Below are 24,051 nucleotides of genomic sequence, written 5' to 3'. Positions count from 1 at the left end.
GGGTTTACCTAGATTTTCCGCAGTTTTGGTACATGTTGTGAACTTGTACGAGAAATGGAACGATCCTGACTTTGGCACAAAAATGAGCGTCGCATCAAGAGTAATCGAGGAGCATGGAATTGGACAGACAGGCATTCCCGGGCCCCATTAAGACCGAGAGACACATGGGGGGAAACTATGTGGAAAGACAACAGGCCATTGACATCTCCATTAGACAAGGCGATTGATGCCTCGACATCCTCGTGCGATTCCTGCGATTCCTGCGATTTTCGAGATGAGCAAGAGTGAGTAGGGCAAAGACTCCCCCCCCCCTTCCCCCTCTCCGAACGCCATGATTCAGCACTTTTGAAACTTGAAAGCTCACAATTTTAGGTTTCACGCGACATCTTCCTTCCATGCATATTGGGTGTGTATGTGTGTTCTACTCGTACGTACACCTTCTCCTCACACGCTTCATCTCGTGCAGGGATGAGTACAAAAAATGCCTTCGGGAGCGCCTCACTATTAACTCAGTGAGTGAACCATTGAACTGGACATTCAAGGTACACACCGAGCACACCACCTCACGAACACAGAGCGTGCTGATTATGGACCCACTTCTGTCCATCCATCTATGTAAGTACGTGTATGTACAGTATATATATCTATATACGATATGTACCACGTACAAGCCTTTCCGGTTAACAGCTTTGCCAACCAACTAAGTATCTAGGTATGCGTGGATGCCAATTTGAATTCTTGGTTTTGGCAATAACTTTCCATGATTTATAGCCAATTTGCAAATATGGAGGAGCGTTCAACTTCAGCTTCTTCAAGTTCTGTTTCTCTCGATTGGACATCTAAATTTATGGACTGGGCCACACTCGTCGTCTCATTGGAGCCTTTTCCTCTCGCGATTCTCGGCAGGTATCGTCCATGTTGGAAATGAGGCCCTTCTAATTCGAAATTTCGACCCCTTTAGAAATTCCTTTCGAAAAAACATTGACATTGTGTTAGGCTCTTCGGGAAAAGTAACAAAAACGATCTCTCGTGTCGGTCGTTGAAGTACACCTTGAACATGCAGTGCATTCTCGATGATTCGCCAGAACCCTGAACCCGGGTTCTGAAATCTCCGAGTTCGTTGAGCATGTCCGAAATGTTCCTTGGCCCATCCTGGCAATTACAGATTGAGTAATTACATTAAGAAGCAAATTAAGCAAGTTGGTTGTCAGACAGGACCTCAGGTGGGCATGATGCATGGCTTTCATCTATTTCTCTAATTGTAGGGTCCGTAAAAGGCTCGAGTCCATCTCGGGCGAAACGAGGTCACTTTCATTTCAGACCTAATGTCCTAAATATGGACGAACGAGGATTCAATTCTTGATTGGACTGGCCCAATGCAAGTCATCCCAATCGAAGATGTTCAAAGACACTTGGCCATTATTATTTGTTGCAAAGGGAAGCAGGCTTAGGAAATTGAAACTTAATTTGTGTTATTGTGGGGTTTAGTGTCCTAGTCCACCCAAACCCAGTCTCAATTCAACTCATACATCCGTTTGATTTCGACAAGATAACGATGCAAGTCATCTACGTTGTATGTATGTAAAGGCAAAAAGATTCCCTCAAATTGCTATTTTCTTTCAAATACGTACAAGTACCACGATCAAAAGCTTCATTAGCCTAATGACAATCTTGCATATGGCACTTCCACACATTTGTAACCAAAATGGAAATGATTGAAATAATCTAAAGTAACAAAAAGAGAGGAACAACTCATTTTGAAATTCTCCAATGTTGTTACATAGAAATAAGAAGGGAGCTATTCATTTCCATTTGTATACAATGCGAGTGTATTTTTATCGAAGCATTGGCCTTGCAGGTACGATGTTCTGTATTTTCGAGTCAATAAATAGTGAAGTGCAGAGGGGTTTTCAATTATTTTGATCGAGCTAAGAGTTGTCATTCGATGGGTCACTCTATCAATTGTGTCATTTTGCTGATGCTATCTTTGCGGACTTTCTTAACACTTTTGGGAATGTATGTGTAATCCTCAACATTTTAAGGTGAATGCTCAATAATTTTGATGTAGCTTTAAACTCATATGAAACTAGATCCACCATACATATACATTGTAGGCATATTTCCGTACTGAGTGTGGGGAGCAACATGCTCTTTCGATATTTGAAAGAAAAGTCGGTTGATTAAGGTAGAAGACAAATGCTGGTTGAATTTGACAATCACGACCATGGCGATTTTGTGAGCGAATTTACTTCAAAATCCCTGTGAGGAGATGGGACGATTTCACTCCATGAAGCGAGGACAAGTGTTATGATTTCTCTAATGTGAGTTGTGGATAACCAGAGGCCCGAGAGGCATTTCCTCGATTAGTTTCTAATGATGAATATGGCATTGCGAATGTGTCTGAAAGGACTAATTCGGCGTGACGCCATTTCAGTTGACAAAGCAGGATTCCGAGAGATAGTGGAGGGAGACCATGAAGACTCCAGAGTCCGGACAGACCTCCAAATGCCATGATTGAATACCCACTACATTACAATTCGGAATAGGTCATTTAGATTTTAATTTGTGCCTTTGTTTGAGAGATGGAGTCAGGTTCATTATGGCGTGACAAAGTGTGAAATCCGGGCATGAGGAGCATTTAGAGTATCATGAGACCCGCCACACACCAAGATGATGCCAAAGATAATGGCAATGGTGATGGCGAGGACGAGGCAGAGGATGACCCGGGGACAAATTCTCTTCAGGAGAAGTGGTCCTCCATTGTTGTCGTTGATGTTGTCCACGAACGACTTGTCTTGGCATCCGTCTCCAAACGAGGACCAAAGGGGAATGACACATTCCTGAGTGATTCCAATTCCACTTCCTAAAGACCTGCATTAAAGCGTGAAAATGGTCGCGGCAGAAGCAGACCCAACAATCCAATACATATGAAACCCCCCGTCCGTGTCTGGACTGTAGCATAACTGAATAGGTAGTACTACATACGAGTGGATTTTTGGGGTCCAAGCACGAGACGAGATCCAATAAAACAACTACATGGAGGTTTAAAAGGAAACACACACACGCACACAAAGACACACAGACGAACAAACAGACAAACGGAGAGAAGCTGAATGGTTGGTTGGATGGATGGATGGATGGATGCCAAGTCATGTTTTATGCTCAATTTAATTGACTCGCCTTTTTTACCATTCTGCCTCGAGAAATTTCCACTTCTGAGAATGACATATTAGTGCCCAGCTTTGAGTTGGAGGCACGCTAATTGCCACTTTGGCGGTAGGTTCACTCACTCATCCATATGGAGTACTCCTTACACATCACGTTCCAAGGCATCATAGGTAGGTAGGTAGGTAGGCAGCAATACCTCTTTGGTAGCAAGCACATACTGGACCGGGGTACAATGAGACCCTTACGTGGAACGTTGCTTTACTTTGCTTGCTTCGCGCCTCGTCGTCTTTGATGATGATAATGATAATAATAATAATGATACTGGTTCTAATAGGTCTGATGGCATTGGGAGAGGCTCAATTAAGAACCTTTTCGGTCACACATTCACCTGTCGCAATGATCGGAGTGTCAGGAGGAGTAGCAGCAGCAGAAGAGTAGTAATGCTATTAGTAGCAGCAGTAGCTACAATAGTGGTAGTGGAAGTGGTGGTGGTGGTTTTGCCCTGAAGGCTTGAGGAATGTCAGGCGTTTTTTATTCGCGGAATGACAGCCAAAGCTCATGTTTGGCGCACTCGAAGTGATTGCAGTTTTTCCTCGTTTTGTGCCTTCCAGAATTGTGACCAAAGAGATGATGGATCTACTGAACCAGGATCGATCGCCCTTGTGCAACACCCGGCCCCAACAAATCCTGGATCCTTCCATTCAGCGACATCTCACTCATTTCTCATTGATCACACATGGATTCGGATCCCCGGCCATCGTGGCCGCACTTACGGCCATTCAGGTGCGTCCCACAAATAATATCAGTCTCGTTTCTCCTGCCGAGTTAAGCCAACGCCATGAACGAGTTGCCAATTTGTGCCCAATGCATGCCATGGTCCTGGTAGTTCATGTCTGTTGATGATTGGTGCCGAGCTCGCTTGGCCATCCAGGGAATACTTAATGCCAGGAAAACAAGCAAGTGAACCCTCTCCATAAATTTAGAAGAGTTCACATGTCCTAATTAACCCGTGACACCTTTAGTCGACGAGTGTCAGCGTCGAAAAGACACTTCCACCATCCTTCAACCTTTGAGTGCTCCTTGCTAGTCGTCGTTAGTACTCCTTTAGCTCTTTCTTGAGTGCCCAGAGTGGCAGTGGCAGTGTTGCATTATGAGTGCGACTCCTAGAGGTGACAAGAGACTAAAAAGCAAATGTTTCCGTCCATCTATCTATCCAGTCAGCCAACCAGTCAGTCAGCACGCCGATGCAACCCGTGTTAAGAGATTTGTGATGGGAAAGACAGAAAAGAGAGGGAAACAGTCGCTTCGTTCAGGTCCATTTGTCACTTCTTGGGCACCTACGTACATACGTAGGCAGCCATGGGTGAAGAAGCATTGCAACGGGGTAGAGTACGCGTCCTACCTTCCTACTGTAGCACACAGTATGTATGTAGTACGTACGTACCTAGGTCTTACTAGGTCTGACGGTCCGAATGGAAAACAAGTATATCTCATTCCCACTGTGTCTCTGCATTACAGAATTTTCTCACGGAGAGCCTCAAGTACATTGACAAGTCATATCCCAGCCCAAGTGTTCCACCCTCAAGTGTCCCTTCCTCGTCATCAACCAGTGCCAATATCTCACTCAATGGGCACGACAGCAAACCCCTTCATCTGAATTCCAAGGCGTTACTCCACTCCGAGGACAAGAAGTCCATGCATTGCTCTTCCCCTTGAGCCCAAGCTAGTTCCAATCAATTGCCTTTCCTCTCTCAGTCCTGAACCTGTTACGTCATCCATTGGTAATTATATCACTAGTTTCCCATGTTCAGCCCAAATATGATATGAAATCCGAATAAAATCCCGTTTCATTGTTCTCTTCTTGGCGTCTCGACAAAGATTTTGGGTCATTCATTGCCAAACGAAGATAATTGAAACATATACACTACAACGCATGTTCCGCCCTTTCTCTATCCGGGTGTGTTCCCATTTTTTGGAATAGAGAGACAGAGAGGGGAGAGGAACCAATCGCCTGGAGCCAATCTTGTACTGCTCGCTATTTGTCTGCTCCTTCAAAGTTGGTTCCTAGATCCGTTGCTCCCCTTGTTCCTTTTCCCCCATCTCATCATTTTATTGTGCCATGCCTGCGTCTTTGGGTTAGCAAAGATATATCAAGCGGGGTTCCTTATTCGAGACCTTTGGTATTAAAATGTGGCAACGCTCACGTGTTTAGCCAACATGCTCCTACATGCAAAGAATTGATTGTGAACATATTCTGTTTTGGGAACCATTGCCTCAAGGAGAAAAGCATGAGTAAAGCACTTTGTGTGTATTAATAAAACTTGTGGCACGTTCTGCCGATACGTTCTCTAGCGTACGTACATTGTCCTAGGTTCTCGAAATTTTTATCCAACTTGGCCTGGAAATGTATCAAGTAAATCGGCTTAAGTACACTGGCTCTCAGTGCTTGAGTGTTCCATGGATATTTGACAGTGGAAAGAAGTGATTTAATTTGATTCCCCGTCCACACTGAGTGACAGGCCGAGAGTTTGCTTGCCTGTGTTTCATTCTTCCCGTCTATCTGTTCGTCTCTATGTGTGTGTGTGTGTTTGTGTGGATTGTTGGGGTCTGAGGAGGATTGACTGACTGTGTTAATCAAGCAGTCTTTTCCCAGACAATTTAAGTTGAAAAGAAACTGAACGAGGAGAAAAACTTCTGGGCAATTAAAAATCGCTCAATTCCCTCATCATTACGCCAAAGACCCGCAACGTTCATCATCCAGCTCGCACGCACGCACGCACGCACTCACACTCAAGCAGTCAACAGCTCTCCATCAGCCCATAGTAATACGGCACAGACACACACACACACACACACACACACACTCACATCAAGAGCAACGAGGTGATGATACCGAAGAAAATAAGTTGATCATGAGCTTGGAAAGAATTTTTCGCACACAAATACTCACAACATGTCAAAATTGGGTGTGACATGGGTGAACACTCTTCTACCATTATTTCCGTCGTCCCATGATCCAGTATTCGCCATCTGACAATGATAAAAAGAATACCCAGTTCTAAAATGTCCCTGAACGTTTGACTTGAAAACTGCGAAACAATGGGAAAGAGACCTCGACAGATCTAGTTAGAATGTCAAAAAATGGCCTCAGCCACACCTGGTCCGAATCCTCATGGATGCTCTCCGTTAGTTCCAATCTCCGTTGCCTGGTCATGGAAAACTAGCTCAGTGTAGCTGGAGCAGGGAATGACGACGACGCTGACTATGATGATGATGATGATGACCTCAAGTGTGTTCTGTTTGGAACTGTCCATGAGCACACAAAAGAATATATGAATTTCAAGTAAGCTTTTCTTCTCCCTCTCTTTTCCTGACGGCGAGCAAGGCGAGCAATTGGCATTGTATGCCATTATGGATGAACGAGGACGAGACGAAGGAGAAGAGGTGGTCTTCAGAGTTGGTCTCGCTCGGTGAGTTTCTTCACCAATCACCAACCACCAACCAACCAACCAACCATAACCCGTACCAATTCAGCCGACATAATTGTCCCAGTCTTGACGCTTAATCCTCCTCCCAACTCCTCGGGTCTCGGGGTCTTTAGTCTTTGAGAGACTCATCTTTGTCTCCCTGATGTAAGCTCCCTCGTATACTACCCGAACGGCTTTGAAATGTCTACCTAGAATTGAGCCAAGCAAACGAACCCGAATCCCACAGAGGCCGAGGGGAAAAAGATGAAATTATCATGATGATGATCTAGTTCATTTCCATAATTGTGCTCACCAAACAGCTTCTTCTTCGTCGTCTTCATCTAGCTGTGCGTGGCCTAGCTCTTCGCTCGAAAGTAGTCGAAATGTCAGTATATGTAAATATTGACGATAATATCTCTCCCTCGGAACCTGGGATGATAGGATCCACCCGCAGCCAATGATGCACCTCTATCGTTCTCTTTGTTTCTCTCTTGATCATGACGCAGTGTTGCTTCTTTGTACGTATAGTGGTGACTGTATACTGCTTAATACACCCTTGTGTTGGGTTGATGCCCATGAGGTACGTAGATAGGTGGGTAGGTACCTAAGGAGCCCATAAGTGAACTGACGGTGGCATTTATCCCTCGTGTTTTCCCAACTTTCCCTCCAGGCTTTCACACACTTGAAAAGCGAGCAATTTTAACTGTTGCCCTAATCTCGAGCACTGGTGCCTACCTACTTGCCTAAGTAATGACTGACCAACCAACCTGCCCAAGAGATGAGCACCCCAAATATTAAGCATAAATTCCCACCAGGTTGACACACACATCTCCACACAATAGTATATCATTTGAGCACATTCACTTGACCAGACTGCTAGCTTAGCCGTTCAAGAGCCCCAATAATTTCAAGTTTCACACCAAAACGAGAGCTAGATTTATACTTTCAAAGGAGTTTATGGCTCCGTCGGTCGGGGAGAGGGGAAATTCTCAAAGTTCTCAAAGCGCCAGATTTGGATCCATATTTTAGGAGCAAATTATCGCCAGTCCCAGGAATGTGAAAAATTTGAGGTAATCCAAGAAAACAGCATGAAGGCGAAACAGATCACGACAAAGGAAGGATGTGTTGTCCCTCTCTCTCTAGTTTGCTGGCCTCCATGGTACGGTGTAGGTACGCGTACACACAATAACGACGATGAGCATGTTTCTTTCTGCACCAACATTGACTGGGGTGAGGGCAATTACGACCTAATGAAGAGAGCATCCGTCTACTTCCCGCTGCTTTCATCTGACATCACATCGCGTAAAGACCCGGCCCATAAAACCAATATCCAGTAAAGAGGGAACCAACCCTCGACTAACTGGATGTGTTGGTACTAATACATACTTTAGAAATGAGACCAAAGCCGCATCAAGTCGAAGTTAGCGGTTGAGAATACGGCCATATATGCATCCGGGGTTTGGCTGTTAACAATGGAATCAGCGATGGTTGAGCAATATATATGTTCAGTATAGAGCAAGTGAAGAGAGGAAAGATCAAATTGAAAGCCAGGGGTCTGATTTGAGGTACCCTCTTATATCTATAAAGAAATGAAAAGGTTCTTCCACTTTCGTATCTCAGTGGATGCCATTCCAAAGGTGACGCGTCTGGGCAGAATATTGGCGGCTAAAAAGCTCCCGAATGTGTAATCGAATCTGTTCCTTGAGGCATTCCAATGCATGCTTCTTGCACCCACCCACCACCAATAACCAAGAGAATGAATCCATTGCTCCAGTACATTCGTACGCATGTGTATGCATGAGAAGCTTTTTCCACTACCTACTGAGCTGGAATTGGCGGTGAGTGGTCGGTAATTTGATTTTTGACATATTAGATTTTCCCCTAAATCACCGGGGCATCGCTATCAACCTCCTCCTCCTCCTCCATCTCCTCCTTCTTGGTCTCCTCTTCATCCCCATCAATACGAACTAAGAACTAGTGTGTGTATGTGCGAGCCCGGTATCCGATCCACTTTTCCGACGTACAGTTCTGGAGCGTTTTCTCCCACCTTTCTTGAACGCCAAGGACGGAATAATTTAAATTCAATTCCTTTTAAAATAGACAACCTCCCACGTGTAAATTGCAATTTCCGATTTAACGCCCGTCCTCCGATCCATTTCCATATGCCCACCAACGGATCATTATTAGAGTGCGCATCGCCATGATTACTGACTGCAGTGTACTGTATACATAGGTACTGTATGGTTGCACATCACTCTTGCACATGACATGCCACGGAAAAGTGTCATATGGACTTACAAGTGGCAAGAATGTTGCCTTCCAACACGAATGGAAACCCCTCGAAATCAAATAATCAAATAGGAGCCAGTTGTGTAGAATCTGTCCCAATATTCTTGCTGCAAATTGGAATGATGTTCAGTAGTTGCTTTCCCTGAATGCAAGCCCAATTCATTTTATTGTAAAGTTTGCCCAAAAGTAACACGTCTATATCGCTAGATTAGACAAGCATCACGTCAAAACGTGTTGAAACGTCAATAATTAATTACGTTCATAGAGGATCATAAAAAAACCATTGAAAAGTACACAGCAACTGAACGTAAGAAATTTGAGTTATCCACAGTACACAAAAGTCTGTAAGTCTGTGAAGCTGATAGTGATGAATGGATTGATCGCTCATATTTTAACTAACAATATTGCATCATGATTCGACATCAAAATTTGACCACTGATGAGCCCCTCTGCTCTATTGAAGCCTAACTACAAGGCCACTATATTTGCCTAGGATTGCTTAGTCCGTGGATCTGGAAGCCGGTTAAAGATATCCTTGGACCGTTGGAAAAACCAGGCGAGGAAATGGTTATTTCCCCCGCTAGCTCTCTCGTTACTAATGGCTCCATTGACCCTGTGTCAATGCATTTAAACTTCTCAGAAGGCCAGCCAACAAGCACGGACAACCAAGTCTCAGCAATCAATCGAATCCACCTATATCTGAGAAACTTGGTGGTAGTCGTACGAAAAAAATGGGTCCATTTACCCCCGTGTTTCTTTGGGTTGGCAGCAACCAATTGGTCCTCAAAAGAGCCCTTTGACATGGGTCATGCTACATACTACATGTACATGAACATACATACAGTATACTGTATGTAGATCCATGTATCATGCATGACCACGAGGAAAGATCTCGTGCCCATTCCAGCATTGAATTGCTCACCAGAAGCAGGAACGAACCCCCCAAAATCGCCTGTGGTTCGTGAACTGACCCAATAATTTATTGGAATTTGGGTGCGCTTTTTTCCGTTTCGAATCTAGGAAAAAGCAGGAATCAAAATAGAACTACGACGCTGGGAAAAAATATCGAGATCATCATGAGGTAGAGGGAGAGGGAGAGAGAGAGAGGGAGAGAGAGAGAGAGAGATTTCTTGGTTTAATGATTTTATGCATGCAAAACCAGATCCCGACGTATCTGAGCGCGAGCATATTTTCATGGAACCACAATCACGAAAAACTGTATAATTGATCCCTCTCTAGTCAATCAATATCAGAAGGTTATGAGAAAGGAAATATGGGTGGTTGATCGATCCACAACTCAAGATTCAGAGCAATCATTTGATGTGACGGTTTCCTCCTCTCAAGTCCATTGATCGTGGAGTAGTCCCTAAATATCAAGTTGACCGCGATGCCCTCGTTCAAAGAATCCGAAAGCTGCGTTGAAAAGAAAAATGGATGGAGGGAATCCGTTGGCGACGTTGGTGAAAAGTCAAACAAAAAGCATCCCGAATGAGGGAAGCCCGAGAATCATTAAGTTGAGCCGCTGGCTTTTGCATAAACACCCGATGATACATACACGTGGAAAAAGTGCGGCTGCGAAATAATCATCATTGGAATGGCTCTCGAATGCTGATGATCAAATTTTAACTGTCTTAAAATTATACACCTCGTGCCTCCGTGTTGGAGGGCTTCCTTTTTTATTCATCCCCTCGTCAGTACTTATCTCGCACGAGCGACCACGAGAACCCAGAGCCAACCAGTGTCATAACCGTTGCTGCTTCACCTCTTCTCTCACTTGGCTGCTGCTGTCGCTGCTGCTATTGCTGCTGCTGCTATTGCTGCTGACCCTCTTATTAGTATTACTTCACTGAATAAAGAATCAAGCCTTCATGGTAAATAATACCAGGCTCAACCACTTGAGAGAGATGCTGCTGTGGCTGCTCATCGGATCGGTTGGGTCAAGGTGGGCCTCCTGCCTTGAGCTTGTGCCCAAGAAATGGACCCATATTTTAATGCGCCAGAATCAGTGCACTTTGCAAAAAAAAAGCAGCCCGGGCATTTAAGTGATGGTCAAACGCATGCCTATTTTCAGCCATTTCTCCAATACACACTCGACTGCCTGTCGTATGTTTAGAAACATCAGAGTCATCCCTGAAAAATTCCAAGGCACCAATTATGAAACGATAATTTGATTAGGCAAGCATTTTCAGGCTTTGCCAGGGCCTGAACGAGTTGGAAAGAGGCACCGGATAATGTGCCCATATATCAAGTAGAACTACCTTTCACAAAAAAACTCGAAATCCTTGAATATTTATTGGCAACGGACGAGTGTTCCCATTCAAGTGCATTTCAAACGCGGTGGACCAATCATCTGCTCTAGTTGTTAAAATGGTCACTTTAGTGATGCATTCTGTTTCTAGGGCCGAGTCATTTGGCTAATCACATTTTCATTCAAAGTGCAACTGAAAAAGAGGCAGAAACCAATGCAACCATTGTTACTCACTCATCTAGCCTCTTGGATTGTTTGATTTGTTTCTGGTGGCTTTTGTTCACCGTCTTTGATCAAGGGCCATCGCCATCATTGTCATCATGATTTTCGTCGTCGTCGTTGTTGTGATGGTGGTTGCGGATTGAGTTGGGCGGAAGTATGGATTTTCAGCATTCCCCAATGCCCTTTGCTCTTTGATCGCCTATTGAGTTAGCCTGTGCAGATTGCATTGGACAGGCCCAACGAACGACCTGACTGACTTTGGTGCTTCAGGTCCAAATTAGGATGATCCCATCCGTCAAATCCCACCTTGATCTGTCCCGGACCCAAAAATCTTCCCGTGATGGACAATGACCGATCTCTCCTTGGGTGTCTTTGTGCAACGACAAATGCAACGACGGATCCAAGTTCCCCCTGTGGATGGGAGATATTACCACTCTTTGCACGACCACCACCACGGCTCTTGCTACTGTTATCGTTATTATCATGATTATCAGTTTCGAGGATCCACTCATTTATAGATGTACATTCACACTTACCTGGAATGTCTTCTCCACGTCAAGAAGGTCCCCATTATCTGGGAGATTGCTCATAATCGAACGCCCACGTGGATCCGTCCATCCGTCCATCCTTCCATCCATCCATCCATCCATCCATCCATCCATCAGTAGTTCCAAGTGCTTGCGCGGATTCAAGGAAACGCCAAAAAAGAGATCCCCAAATCAGTATAACGAATCCGATTTCCTGAAAAATCCTTCAACTTTCCAGCCCAGATTTCGTCGAACCACCTCGTCGACCACGACCAAGGATGGAGACGGAGGAGGAGTTGTGGTACTCAAAGTCTTAGTAGTAGTGGTAGTGTAAGTAGTAGGAGTCTTGCCGGAGTGTTTGCCCCTATGATTTTGCCTTTTAGTTTTCCATCATGTGATCAAGGGATCCGTCAAACAGATGAAACCCCGGACTTCCAGTCAGACTAGGGATCCTAGCTCGACTACATTTTTCATTCTATTCTATGATGGGGGGGATCTGTTCAGTCGTAATCTTCCAATGCCTTAATGCAGACACTGATGCACGAGGTCTTTGGCGAGGAAGAATGTTGAGGTTAAATCGACTGAGGACAAGGTACTCAACCTGCATGGCATGACAGTCGAAGAAAATCTGGGCACCCAATTACAAAACAAAATCCCAATAAAATTGATGCTTCTTGTTTTCCCTGCGTCTTGAAATTCCGGAGTCAGTCAAACCCACTAAAGACAAGTCACTCACTCGACACTCACTGCTGCCTCATTCACAGACCAATAATTTATGGGCAAAACAACCTCTTCGCGAGGCACCCAACCCATGGTTATTCCACAAAGTCTCTCCTCTCAAGCATTGAAGAACATCCAACTATACTATCGAGCAACTGTGAACACAAGTGTTTTTGATCTATGAATATTGTTTGAAAAATCTCTCGTGCAACAAGTGCTCCAGTGGCGCAATCGGTTAGCGCACGGTACTTATAGACAGTAACTGACTCGATTGTGAGCAATGCCGGGGTTGTGAGTTCGAGCCTCACCTGGAGCAGCGGAAGATCTGTTTTGTGGTTCGATCAAGCATTTACTTTTCTTCCAGATACTGGCATTGATGGATGCGAAGTGGGCCTCAGCCATGGTTCAGATCATGTATTCCACGCGAGTCGCCAACGTCCACGGAGCATCCAACCTTGGGCACGGATTTATGGGATTAAATTCTATTCCGATCAGCACCCCAACCAAGAACCCTTTTCTTCGGATCCCAGGGCCCTCGAGAATATTAATCTTGATACCATCCATCGGGTGGGATCACTATGGTCTCAATCGATTTGGCAATCCTGGTTGAACATCATCAAACTTCAAATGGGGGCACGTGCAAAATTCAATCCTTGAATCGATCGACTAATCTCATCATCCACATTGTCCGCACTCATTGAAGGTGCATTCATCGAGGATGACAGTATACCTAGCAGAGCATGGGATCTTCTCTGATCTATTGGCATTTCGTGGTCCATTAAATCGCATTCAGGCGCTCCTTGGTCAGTCGGCCAGTCAAGCAATCCGTTCTCCTACTACTCAGTACTCAGTCCTTCCTATTGGATGTACGTACGTGCAGTGAGCTTCAAAAATAGCGGACATGTCAGGGTTGCCATGTGTGATGGATGTCCATGCATTGAGTTTTCATCGCGATGAGATGGGGTGCACATCACCCGGTTCTTGCCTTCAACTTTCAATTGTAAACAGGGCATTGATCAGAGGCAATAAAAACCCAACGAGACAAGCACATCCATCCACCAAAATCTGACTCCAAGCGAGTGTCCGATGGACCACTCCACTCGTGTCAAATGAACCCAAAGTGGGGGCCCATACCCGTTTCATGACTCTTAGGGATGGAGGTGGAGAATCACTCACTTGTCTTTGACGATCTTGATCGAACAGATCAGAACGAGCCAACGAGATCTGGCCAAAGGAAGAAAAAAAGTCTCTGCCTCTCTTTCTCTGTTAAAAGCTAAAAGCTTGCTCTCAAGACAAAGTGGATCTCGCCTCCACAGATAAGACAAAGGTTGGACAACATGCATGCCAATGCATCTTGATTGGAGGGTCACCAGAAATTTGGGTCTCTAGATTCTACTAAAGACATCATATCCCCGCATCAATCCAACAGAGTCATCAAGTAATTGGTCCATATGATTCAATTCAACTCAAGGTACATATATGCCTCGGTGCAAAATGCGTGTGGAGCCAACCCTTTCAAAAACATTCATGGTTGTAGACAGCCATTTTACATGAGGGTGTGTTCGTAATATTCACTTTGGCAGAAATGAGAAAAAAGTGAGGAAAAAGTGATCATCACTTACGATCTCGTCGCTCGCGTCTCCTCTTGAGCAGATTATTACCTACTCTATTGCAGTATCTCGTACCTCTGCTACATTTCGTACGTACGTACGTGCGTACTCTCGTTTAGTGTATTGACGTTCCTAGTCGACATTGTTCAAGCCAACTTACTCCTCCTTCACTTTTTTTCCTCTTCTTCAAGCTGGTGAAGATGATGATGATGATCATCATCATCTTGGGCAACCATCATCTGCATCGACTTGAAAATTGAGCTCTCAAAAATCTCTAAATGAACTGATCACGCGCATTTCGCCTTTCAAAGAGAAGGCGAACTAAATACCACGCCCACGTTTTTTGGCAATGCCGACCAAACCAATGAAGTCTTGGAGAGGAAAAAAAGCCAAGAGATGTGAAGTAAGACTTGCAAAGAGTGTGGCGTTTCTGTTCTCTCAATGTGAACTTGGGATGGTGGGTATGGCGCGTAATGACATGATTTGTCTCATTAGCCATGCGTCCAACCAATCCTTATCTGGTTGACTGCATTAGAAAACACGATCCAGGAATGTTTGCCACTTCAGAGTGCATCCTTATCGCTCTCCGAGATCTCGAGAGGATTTCATCTCAATTGAAATGTGTCAACTTAACAATTCCTTCGGTCAGAGGAGGGGAACAACTAAAGCGCGCTATTCCTTCCATAGTAGTATATTCTGATATGAATTACGTAGATGCTGAGTTTTGTTGCGGAAATTCAACCAGCTTTTGGAAGGACTTCTTGTTTTGAACCCTTGATTGAATCGGTTCTTTTCGCAAATATTTGTGACTATGAGAGAGTTCCATATTGAGATTTGAGCGTTTTTGGTTGATGGACGGGAAAATCGACCCCAAAATAGTATGGCTCTGTGTACTAAAGAGAAGAGAGCATATTGTAAACATTACACATTATGAGATTTAGAAATTGAATTGTACAAGAAATTCCTCAGAGCGACGTTAGTAATCGAATTAGCAGTTCAAAAACTGTCGGTACTCTATGTGTCTACGAGCTTTGCCTTCCCAAACTCAACCATCCATGATTTGTGTGTGTCCACACTTCTCCGCTCCAACGCTTGACCAACTTTCCCAGTAATTGTCATGATCCCTATCTTATCCCGAGAAGTCGCACCCCTTCACGGACATCTAATGATACACATTTTATGCTACATATTACATAGTAAGCTATCAACGATGCTTTCGCACTTGAGCAAAAGGTGTGGATGAAAAACACATGGAGAATGTAAGTAAGAGCAGGTGCAAGACATTGTTGAGGTTTCGAAAATTGCTTTGGTCAAAGCAGAAGATCAACTTGTGTTCTTTGTCACATTTCTTTCCCTCTTGCTTCTACGTGTGTCACACAAAATGGGACAGGAAGGGGCAGAATGGGAAATAATCGCATTGCGAGTCCAGTCAAACTCGTTGAATTGGAAGGATAATTCCGCCTCGTTTTGTCACGAGATGCCATAATTACGGGATTACGGGTGAAAAGAAGCTCAACTTGTTTCACGCTCGAGCAGGTCTCAAAAAACTGAAAACATGACGAGGATAATAAGAATGGTGCGAATGGGGTCGTTGAGCATCTTTTCCCCATACCTGGCTGGTTTCAACTTGGGGCAATTTGAATTTGCGGCTCACTTGACGTTGGTCCAGGTTGAAAATGGTTAATTTCGATGACAGTTCAAGCACGGATCAAAACAAAAGCGACATTTTTGCCTCCGCCTCCAGATCCCGACCAACATTTTGGTTTTCTATTGTAATCAAAGCGGCTTCATCTCGTCATTGAAAACTCCTCTCAGGAACGTCAATACATGAATAAATCGTTATCATTGAAAGCTTCATTTCCTCAAAGTTACGACTTTTATCCGGCTTTGATAAACTGTGGTATGTTGATGCATGAAACCAAGTTTGACCCCAGATTCAAGGGCGCTTAACAGATATGTGACTTTGAATCAGTATCATAGCTTCCAAGATGTTTGGTCGGGCGTTAGATAGTGTTTACAAGTTTTTGTGAAAAAAAACATTGGAACGACAGGGATGATGTCCGCTTGAGATTTTATTGTGGGGTTTAGGTTCTCTCATCAAGCCTTGCGTACAGAGTCCAACCAACCAACCAACCAACCAACCAGCCAGCCATTCACCAACCACCCATGCTGGCTGGTTGGTGAATGGCTGGCTGGTTGGTTTGCCTTTGGTCGGCTTAATGAACTAGGTGTCAGATTTGATTTTGAGTGATTGACAACTAATATTCAAGGCGTTTGGTTGGGTCCAAAGTCAGAAACCACGACCCATTATTCCTTGTTCTCCTCCACTGTTCTTACTCTCCACGACCATCACGTCAGAATGGGGGTCTCTTTGAAAGGCACGACATCGACGGGCATTGGCTTGGCTTTCCTCAAAGACTCATTGTCTTTTTCATGGGGCTTGCTTGCATTGGCTCATGTTGTTGTTGCTGTTGTTGATGATGTTGTGGTGGTGGTGCTCGTCGTCTTGTGAGCATGGAAGCAACTTAAAATGCTAATGTATTCTCGAAAACCAATTGCCAGATTGCAGCTTGGCATGAGCCTGAGATGGACTCATCTGAGTCACGTGTACTTGAGCAATGAGCTCTGTACAATACGTGTACGTATGGCCCTTGCCCAGTGTGCATGTAGTACATACATTGTACCTAGTACGAGTACATACGTCCAGTACTACCTCTGCACTCTATGAGCTTGTGAGAGCTGAAAGCGATGGTTGCCTGCAAATTAAGCCATTTCCGAAGTCATGTCGTCGTTCCAGTTGTTAGTGGTGGTGGACTCGTGGTGCATTTCAGGAATTGTGTTTGTGGACAAGGTTTTCTTGTTCTTCGAGCGACCTCTGCAATTACGGGGATTAGACCCAGGCAGCATAGGAGAGCAAAGCATAACAAGGCACAGCACAGCAAAGCTCTTAAAGTCACAATAGTGGTAGTCGTACCAACCGATTGTAGTATTGCACTTCTACCGAAGACAATACCTGGAGAAGCTCACACATTTCGTTTCCTCCCTGATCTTGAGACAAGCCGTAAATGGCATTCTATTTCCTCACAACGGTCAGAGCCACACCATTTTCCGTTCACCATTTTCCACCACTTATTCGAACGGAAAACACATCCAAGCCACTCCCCGGACCAACTTATGTCAGCTCCATGACTTAGATTCAAAGCCCTCGGTGTTTTGTGTTCTAGGAACAAATCATCCCAACAGTCGAAAACAGATTGTTCTGGCTTTAAATCCTGCTTAAACGCATCCCCATATTGCACCCTTAATCCGAGCTTAACTCGGGCTAGATTCTATCCGCCACTCTGTAGTACGAGTATGTGCATGTGTGTGATTGTGTGTGTGCTCATTCCCGGAGGCCACATATTAGGGCAGGCGGGTGATTCAGATCATTAGGCGACATCCCTGGGTTGTCCCATGTCCACTCGTCCATCGATCGTTCCGTTCGTTCCTATGGCGAGCATTTTTCGCCTAGTGTTTTCTAGGATTGAACAAAGGGGAATCTGGATGAGTCTCTCTCTCTCTCTCTGTCTGATGCATCATTCACTCCCGTAACTCGATCGTGGCGAAGGCCATTTTTCGATTTGAGTGCTACTTACCTATTACGGACAGCTTCGTTTCCTCGAGTCATCCTACCATCAATTAAACCTTTGGTGGATGGAATTTAAGCGTGCTAATTCTTATATGCATTGTCAGCATTTCAGATCGGGTTCTGTTCATTTTTTTCCACCGTTGTCTTGTTCAAAAGGGACGCTTCAAAGGGCCCCTCTTCGGCCGAGGTGTGCGACTTGAACACAGTCACCCTTGAGTGCTCGTGGAAGGGTATTCCATCCAGCCCACCCATCATCCATCCGTGTGATAGTGAATGGCATCGATATGCTCGAATTAACGATTCACGAGAGGCACCTTCCCGGTGATTTTCTTTTTTTTTCCTCTCCCCTCTATTGTGATCATCGCCACTTTGAGCTTGTCTATTATTATTGCTTTTCTTCCCTCCATCTTTGCGAGTTCTTTTTTGGCAGGGATCGCGTGCTAACGGGAAATCGCGATATCTTTAGGAGATCTCCCGGGGAAGACTTGCTCGCGCTTCACCTGAAGGGCCCTTTCTTCATGGTCTTGGTGAGACAGGAAGAAAAAAGACCGCATGGTTGTCTATCAATTGCCGACATGAACATGATCCATAAATCAGGGTGCATCAAAGTAGAAAACTTCTTAACACACACACACACACACACACGCACATGCACCTTGTGGCACATGAACATGAACCTCCTGACACTTGACCACAAAGATGATGGATGCAGCCAACGACTCTCTTAGATTTCAAGTCCGCCTTCGGACCCATTTGAAATAAAACGGTGGATTGGCTCTTTTTCTCTCTTCGCGGTGTTGACCTAATAGGCAAATAAATCGACGGCGACAAGCATCTTGATCCATACAGACCTTCTGGGAAGAGTCATTGCCATGGCCTAAGCCATCGAGAGAAGGAAGGGGATCTCCGAATGAGCGACGTTTAAGTGTCGGAATTTTCCTTTTGAAGTTTGATCGCATAAGCTCATGAGGGCCACTTAAGAAAACTTGCCCCTCTTCTCGTGTCTTACCTACACTAGTATGTATACATATACCTATGTGTTTGTAGCACAGTACGTAGGTAGCACAGTAGGTAGGTAGTTGGTGGCTATTTCATACGGCATTTGAGCTTCAAAATCCAGGTCTACAGTAAGCCGCCACGAATTGACTCTCGCTGGATATGTGTGCCGGCCAAGTTGAATGCCATTGAAATCTTGATGTTGTTGAGCTTTGGCGGAGAAAATATCCGTAATTTATGGTAATGGCCGCTCCCGAAAAAATTGACGAGGCTTTCCTCGAAGAGGTGACCGAAGAGGAGACTGGAGCGTTTCAAGCGGTTGAAGCGGTCGAAGGGCCAGCAGCCGTGACCACCACCAAGAACGAGGAAGTAGCCTGGTCTGGATTCGAGGCCCGCCGTGGCGTCGTGGCTTTTCTCCAGACTTTGGATTGCTTGGAAATAGATTTCCCATCATCAAGGATTGGGATCATAACTCACGTGAGACATGAAATGAAATTCCACGGAACGACCAAGAATGACGATCAACCCTTCAACAGCAACTTAGTATGCTTCATGTTTGGAATCCATTCAGAGAGCAAACTTCCAAACGGGTCCATGAGTTGTGATTCAATGGATGATGGACCTCGGAATGTGGCGAATACCAGACAAAAGTCGGCATCTACGAATGGTATAGATGTGTTCTTCATTCCGATCTCGTTCGGGCTCGCTTCGGCCTCTTTTCGGTGCATCAGCCACCGAGGATGATAGTCGGTCTCCTTCCCAAGGGTGCACGTGTTGGCACTTCAAAGAGCCTCTCCCCATGCTGGTCATATTTTTTGAGGGGGCTCGAGATTGTGGCTGTCTGCCAATATTGGGCATTCCATATTCACCCGAGCATGCTAATGAAACGAAGACGAGAGCTCTTGAGCAATCCTCTTGAACATTATACTATGTATGACGATCATCATGATAGTCGTCATTATTATCATCATCATCATCATCTTCCCTTACAAATCCAAGTCTTTGATGGCGCTTTATGAGTGAGCCACCACTGACTGACTAGTCGATCTCTTTCGAACGCATTCAGCATCGCTGATGCCTAAATTGACTTAGTAAGAGGTGTGTGCCCAAGCCTCCGTTTTTTACGAGATTTCTCCTGAAGCACATGTACCATTAGCTCGCCATATTACGTTCGTATATGGTCTTGTGGAGCTCCAGTGAGCCCACTGGAGGCGCAATTATCAGTGTCTATGCTTGCGAGTAGAGCAAATTGTGGATCTCATAATTGACCCTTCAACGTGTGGTAATTAATGACTGGACTTTTCTGCCCTTTGTTTCATTTGGAACAACTTTCAGGCCAAGCTGGTCATGATGACAAATGAAAAGAATCACCCACTTCTCTTTGGCTGAATCCCAATGATTGGTATTCCTTTCCGCTTTTTCCATTTGATTTCGAATTTCAAGTACCATGGTGCGATAATTCGTTGGTGCATAGTGCCTCAAATTGATATGGTTGGTCCCTTGCGGGTGCTGAACTCGGAATTTCATTCCACGTTATTAATGCCTATGTAGCGGCTAATGGACAAGAATGTTGGAAGTTCATCATTTTTCATTGACGAGCCACGAAGAGCCTCAATTAAAATCTCTTGGTTGCACATTGTCGCTTCTGAGGAATGCTTGCCTTGTCTTGCATGATGCTCCTCTTCACGACCATACTGACGATCATCGCTAGACATAGAGACCGAACGTTTCGGCATTTCGTACATATCGAAGTTATTTTGTTACCCTATGTTGAACAACTCTTCGCTTCTCCAAAATAAGAAATTGGTATTCGTAATGACCGTCCGACTTGGAAGTCAAAATCGATTACCCTTGAACTAGTACAATCCTTTCATGCATTCCAATCCGGGCTCTAATAATGCTACAAGTGATCTCGGGGATTGTCGTGGACCAATTCACACAAGAATTCGAAGGGAAGCCACGAGGGTTGATGGAAATAGACACGAACCAACCAACCAGGAGATAGACAGAGAGAGAGAGAGAGAGAGAGAGAGACCTGTGCAGATAGGTAGAAGGAGGAGGAGGAGGAGGAGGAGAGGGAGTGATCCTTTTTTCCATCATTTTGGACCCCCTATTATGACAGGTCGGTGCAATGATGACAAGTGCAGTGACTGAAGCGTGAACAGCATTGGGGAGAGAATGGTCGTTTTATTCAATTCTTTCGGATTGAGAATCGTTGGATGGGTGGACGGACGTTCATGGCCCCAGGAGAGAGACAATGGCGAGAGAGACACGTCTTTTGTGGTCGGAAACTCATTTGCATGTCTTGACACGAGACAAACAGATCAATAGATATGATGATTCCAATCGACTATCAATCAAGGTTCAGTCAATGACATTTCCATTTTCAAGTGTTTGGAGCAGAAGTAATAAGCGGAAAATTGACGTCTATTTTATGCATTTTCCACTATTTGCCTTATTTGGTTCTATTATGACATGCAATGTGTGAAATTGAACCACATTCACTTGACGACCCAGGACTAGGTAATTCGGTGTTTGAGGAATAAGGGAACATGAAAGCCCGAGAGAAGCGCTGAGCACAACGACATTCGCACATTGGTGACTGATCCTCAATTTAGGGCAACATCGAATCAATATCCGACTAACAACCTGTAGATCTGATACGAACCAAACCAAAAAAAAGAACGTAGCGGTCTCAAATTCAATTCACACTCGGAGCATTACTAAAAAGATGATTAGTTAGGGATCATTGGCCTCCGACCAGTCTAGTATGTTCTCTTTCGCATTTCATTTAACTTGACAGGAGAGTTAAATGTCCTTGTTCTTGAAGAACCGCCATTTTAGCTAGCTCTAGAGAAAGGTCAACGTGGCATCCCATAATTTTATGCATATCATATTTTGTCTCTTGATCCGTTGTGGCCCTTGGAATGGTTTTAAAGCAGTTGTTGTCTTCCTCTGCCTCATGATCAGCATAAGCAACAACAGCAACAACCACGATCGGTTGCGGTACGTTTTTTGAGAACCATGCGCAAATGAGCCATCGATGTACCCAACCACCAATCTTCAATGGTTGGCCGAAGAAGAGAACTGTAATGAAAGAGGAATCGCTCCACTTTCAAATCCCTGTTTCCAAATTATTCTAAATCAATTCCTAGCCGTCAATGGTTTCCCCGCCCGACCACGGGCTTGGTTTTGAATGCAAGAACTTACAAGTTGAGTGAGATTTTGGGAGAGAATTTATATTACTCTGGTTCCTTGTGAGCCTAGGAACGTGGAAATAGCAAGTAATTCTCTTCTGAAAACAAATTTTTCTCACAAGTAGGTTTGTTCTCAACGAAACTAAATGCTTTAGTCCTCTGGAGATACTCTGAGGGGTTGGCTCCTCGGTTTGGCTAGGATGTCGTAGCATTGGTTGTTGCAAGTTGTTGCCTCCCTCATCATCTTGTCGATTCTGTCGTCTCTCCCAAGCTCAGGTGGATTCCCGCGTTATTGACACACCACTCAGCAGGGCCAGCAGGGCCAGCAGGGCCAACAGGGCCAGCCTAGCCGTGGACCGAAGAAAAAGATGAGGAACCAAAACCACAGCGCACAGCCCCCGCGTGGTCCCTTCAAGTTGGCAGCTAATATTCAAGTGTTCAAAACAACGAAAGGCCATCTCATCCCCTCCCCAAATGAAAAGCTGTCTCGAAAAGCCATTTTCTTTTGAAATTGAGAACCGTTTGCTTCTTCCCGTGGTATCTTATTTTTCTTCATAATTCCCGAACAGCGAGTTGCGTAGCAGCGGACTGTCAATCTGAACAAAGGGCCGGCAGAGCGGCAGAGAGCACAACCCAAATACCTTCAACGAGACGACTCGTTCCAAGTTGGCTTATTGGCTCTACTTATTTTGAGGATTCACAACACTTTGGGTTCCTTCCTTTCTCATGATAATGTGATTTTCCGAAGGCAATTTTCCCTCATAAAAAGTGTGCTTCCCCTGCCGTTAATGATAGACTTCAAGGGTTCATTGGTCAACTTGGTCGTTCTCCTCGCCCCTTTGGAGCACATACAATAGCGATCCGTCTCACTGATTTTGCCCAGCTTGCCCCATTTAGCAGAGACTTTCTGTAGTTCGAGCACCATAATCCTTGAAACCGTATCTAGGAGAGTGTCAAGATCCCTGACCCAAGTCAAGCCATACATAGACAGCTAGGTGGTGGAGAGGTCGGATTGATAATGAGTCTGAAAATGTGCCCAAATGTGTCCAAATTCAAAGCAACACTTCGCTTTGAGCTCCTCGTCTCTCTCTCTCACACACACACACACTTTTTTTCTCTTTTGGTTAGGAAGCGGCTCCTTTATAATCACGTAATTCACGGACGACCCCAAATGGGGTTAGATTGGACTGCTCTGCTTCTTCTTCATCGTCTTCTTCACTCTTAGGCTCAGTGAGACCAGGGGTAAGCAGAAAAAGAGACGATTTTCAATGGGATTTCCAAACACCTTTCATTCAGAAGCACCGGAAAACAATTGTGCCTCACTCGAAAATGACATTTCATAGGTTTACATTCCCTTCAGAATTATAGAATCTAACGTGGAATGTCAAACAATATGTTGTTTCAAGGTCAAATTGGGAGCCAATTCAAAGCGGGAAAGCCATAAATCTTGGCGTAATAACAGATCCCAATGTTCTGTACGTACGTATGTCGAAGTGGTTGGTATCCCTAGAATAAGCAACTTCAAGAAGAAGACCAAGTCAGACCCAAGCAATGATAGCCACGGCTAAACCTGTTGCCGTGCACTCAAAAGTGCTGTCCATCTATCCATCCAATGATGGGGGCTGATCATTAGTCTTGGTTCGACCTTTCAACGAGCTTTGATTGTCGTTGTCTTGTTGAGGTAGTAATCATTGGCATGACACATTGAGAGTGAGGCTTCAAAACCACGGCCGACAACGTGAACAACATCGGGGATCACGTGATTTATTCGGATTATCATTATAGAAATTACTCCTCCTAAGCCAACTCACAGTACTGGGAATGGAGTTGACGTATCGGAAGATTCGGCCAGGAATCCATTGTCCGGATGGTTCAAGCCCGTCCGTCGAGCGACGTCATCCGGCAGCGACCCTGCGCGCTCAGTGTCTTTCTTGACGAATGGCATGGCTTTAGGATACACGGCGAAAACAATGGCAAAC

The 24,051-nt window shown here is 44.8% G+C and overlaps 1 protein-coding gene and 1 non-coding gene across 4 annotated transcripts in view; both read left to right on the top strand.

The window, feature by feature from the left end:
- LOC131885846 (transcription factor AP-2-epsilon-like) overlaps positions 1-5,028 on the top strand; it is a 30,869-nt gene extending 25,841 nt beyond the window's left edge. For 2 of the 3 annotated variants that reach the window (XM_059234027.1, XM_059234026.1), the window contains exons 8-9: positions 3,780-3,951; positions 4,687-5,028. In XM_059234027.1, coding sequence (XP_059090010.1) covers positions 3,780-3,951; positions 4,687-4,884 — 370 coding nt within the window. In that variant the 3' untranslated portion in view covers positions 4,885-5,028. The remainder of the gene's footprint in view (positions 1-3,779; positions 3,952-4,686) is intronic. The other variant, XM_059234028.1, reaches the window with a different exon arrangement.
- A 7,829-nt stretch (positions 5,029-12,857) lies between these two features.
- Trnai-uau (transfer RNA isoleucine (anticodon UAU)) lies at positions 12,858-12,957 on the top strand. Its single transcript has 2 exons — positions 12,858-12,895; positions 12,922-12,957. It is a non-coding gene; the product is annotated as a tRNA-Ile (tRNA).
- The last annotated feature ends 11,094 nt before the right edge of the window (positions 12,958-24,051 follow it).

Source organism: Tigriopus californicus, chromosome 8 (genome assembly GCF_007210705.1).
Source record: "Tigriopus californicus strain San Diego chromosome 8, Tcal_SD_v2.1, whole genome shotgun sequence".
Classification (NCBI taxonomy): Eukaryota; Metazoa; Arthropoda; class Copepoda; order Harpacticoida; family Harpacticidae; genus Tigriopus; species Tigriopus californicus.
The sequence above is the reverse complement of the archived record's forward strand: the minus strand, read 5'-3'. Positions and strand labels throughout refer to the sequence as shown.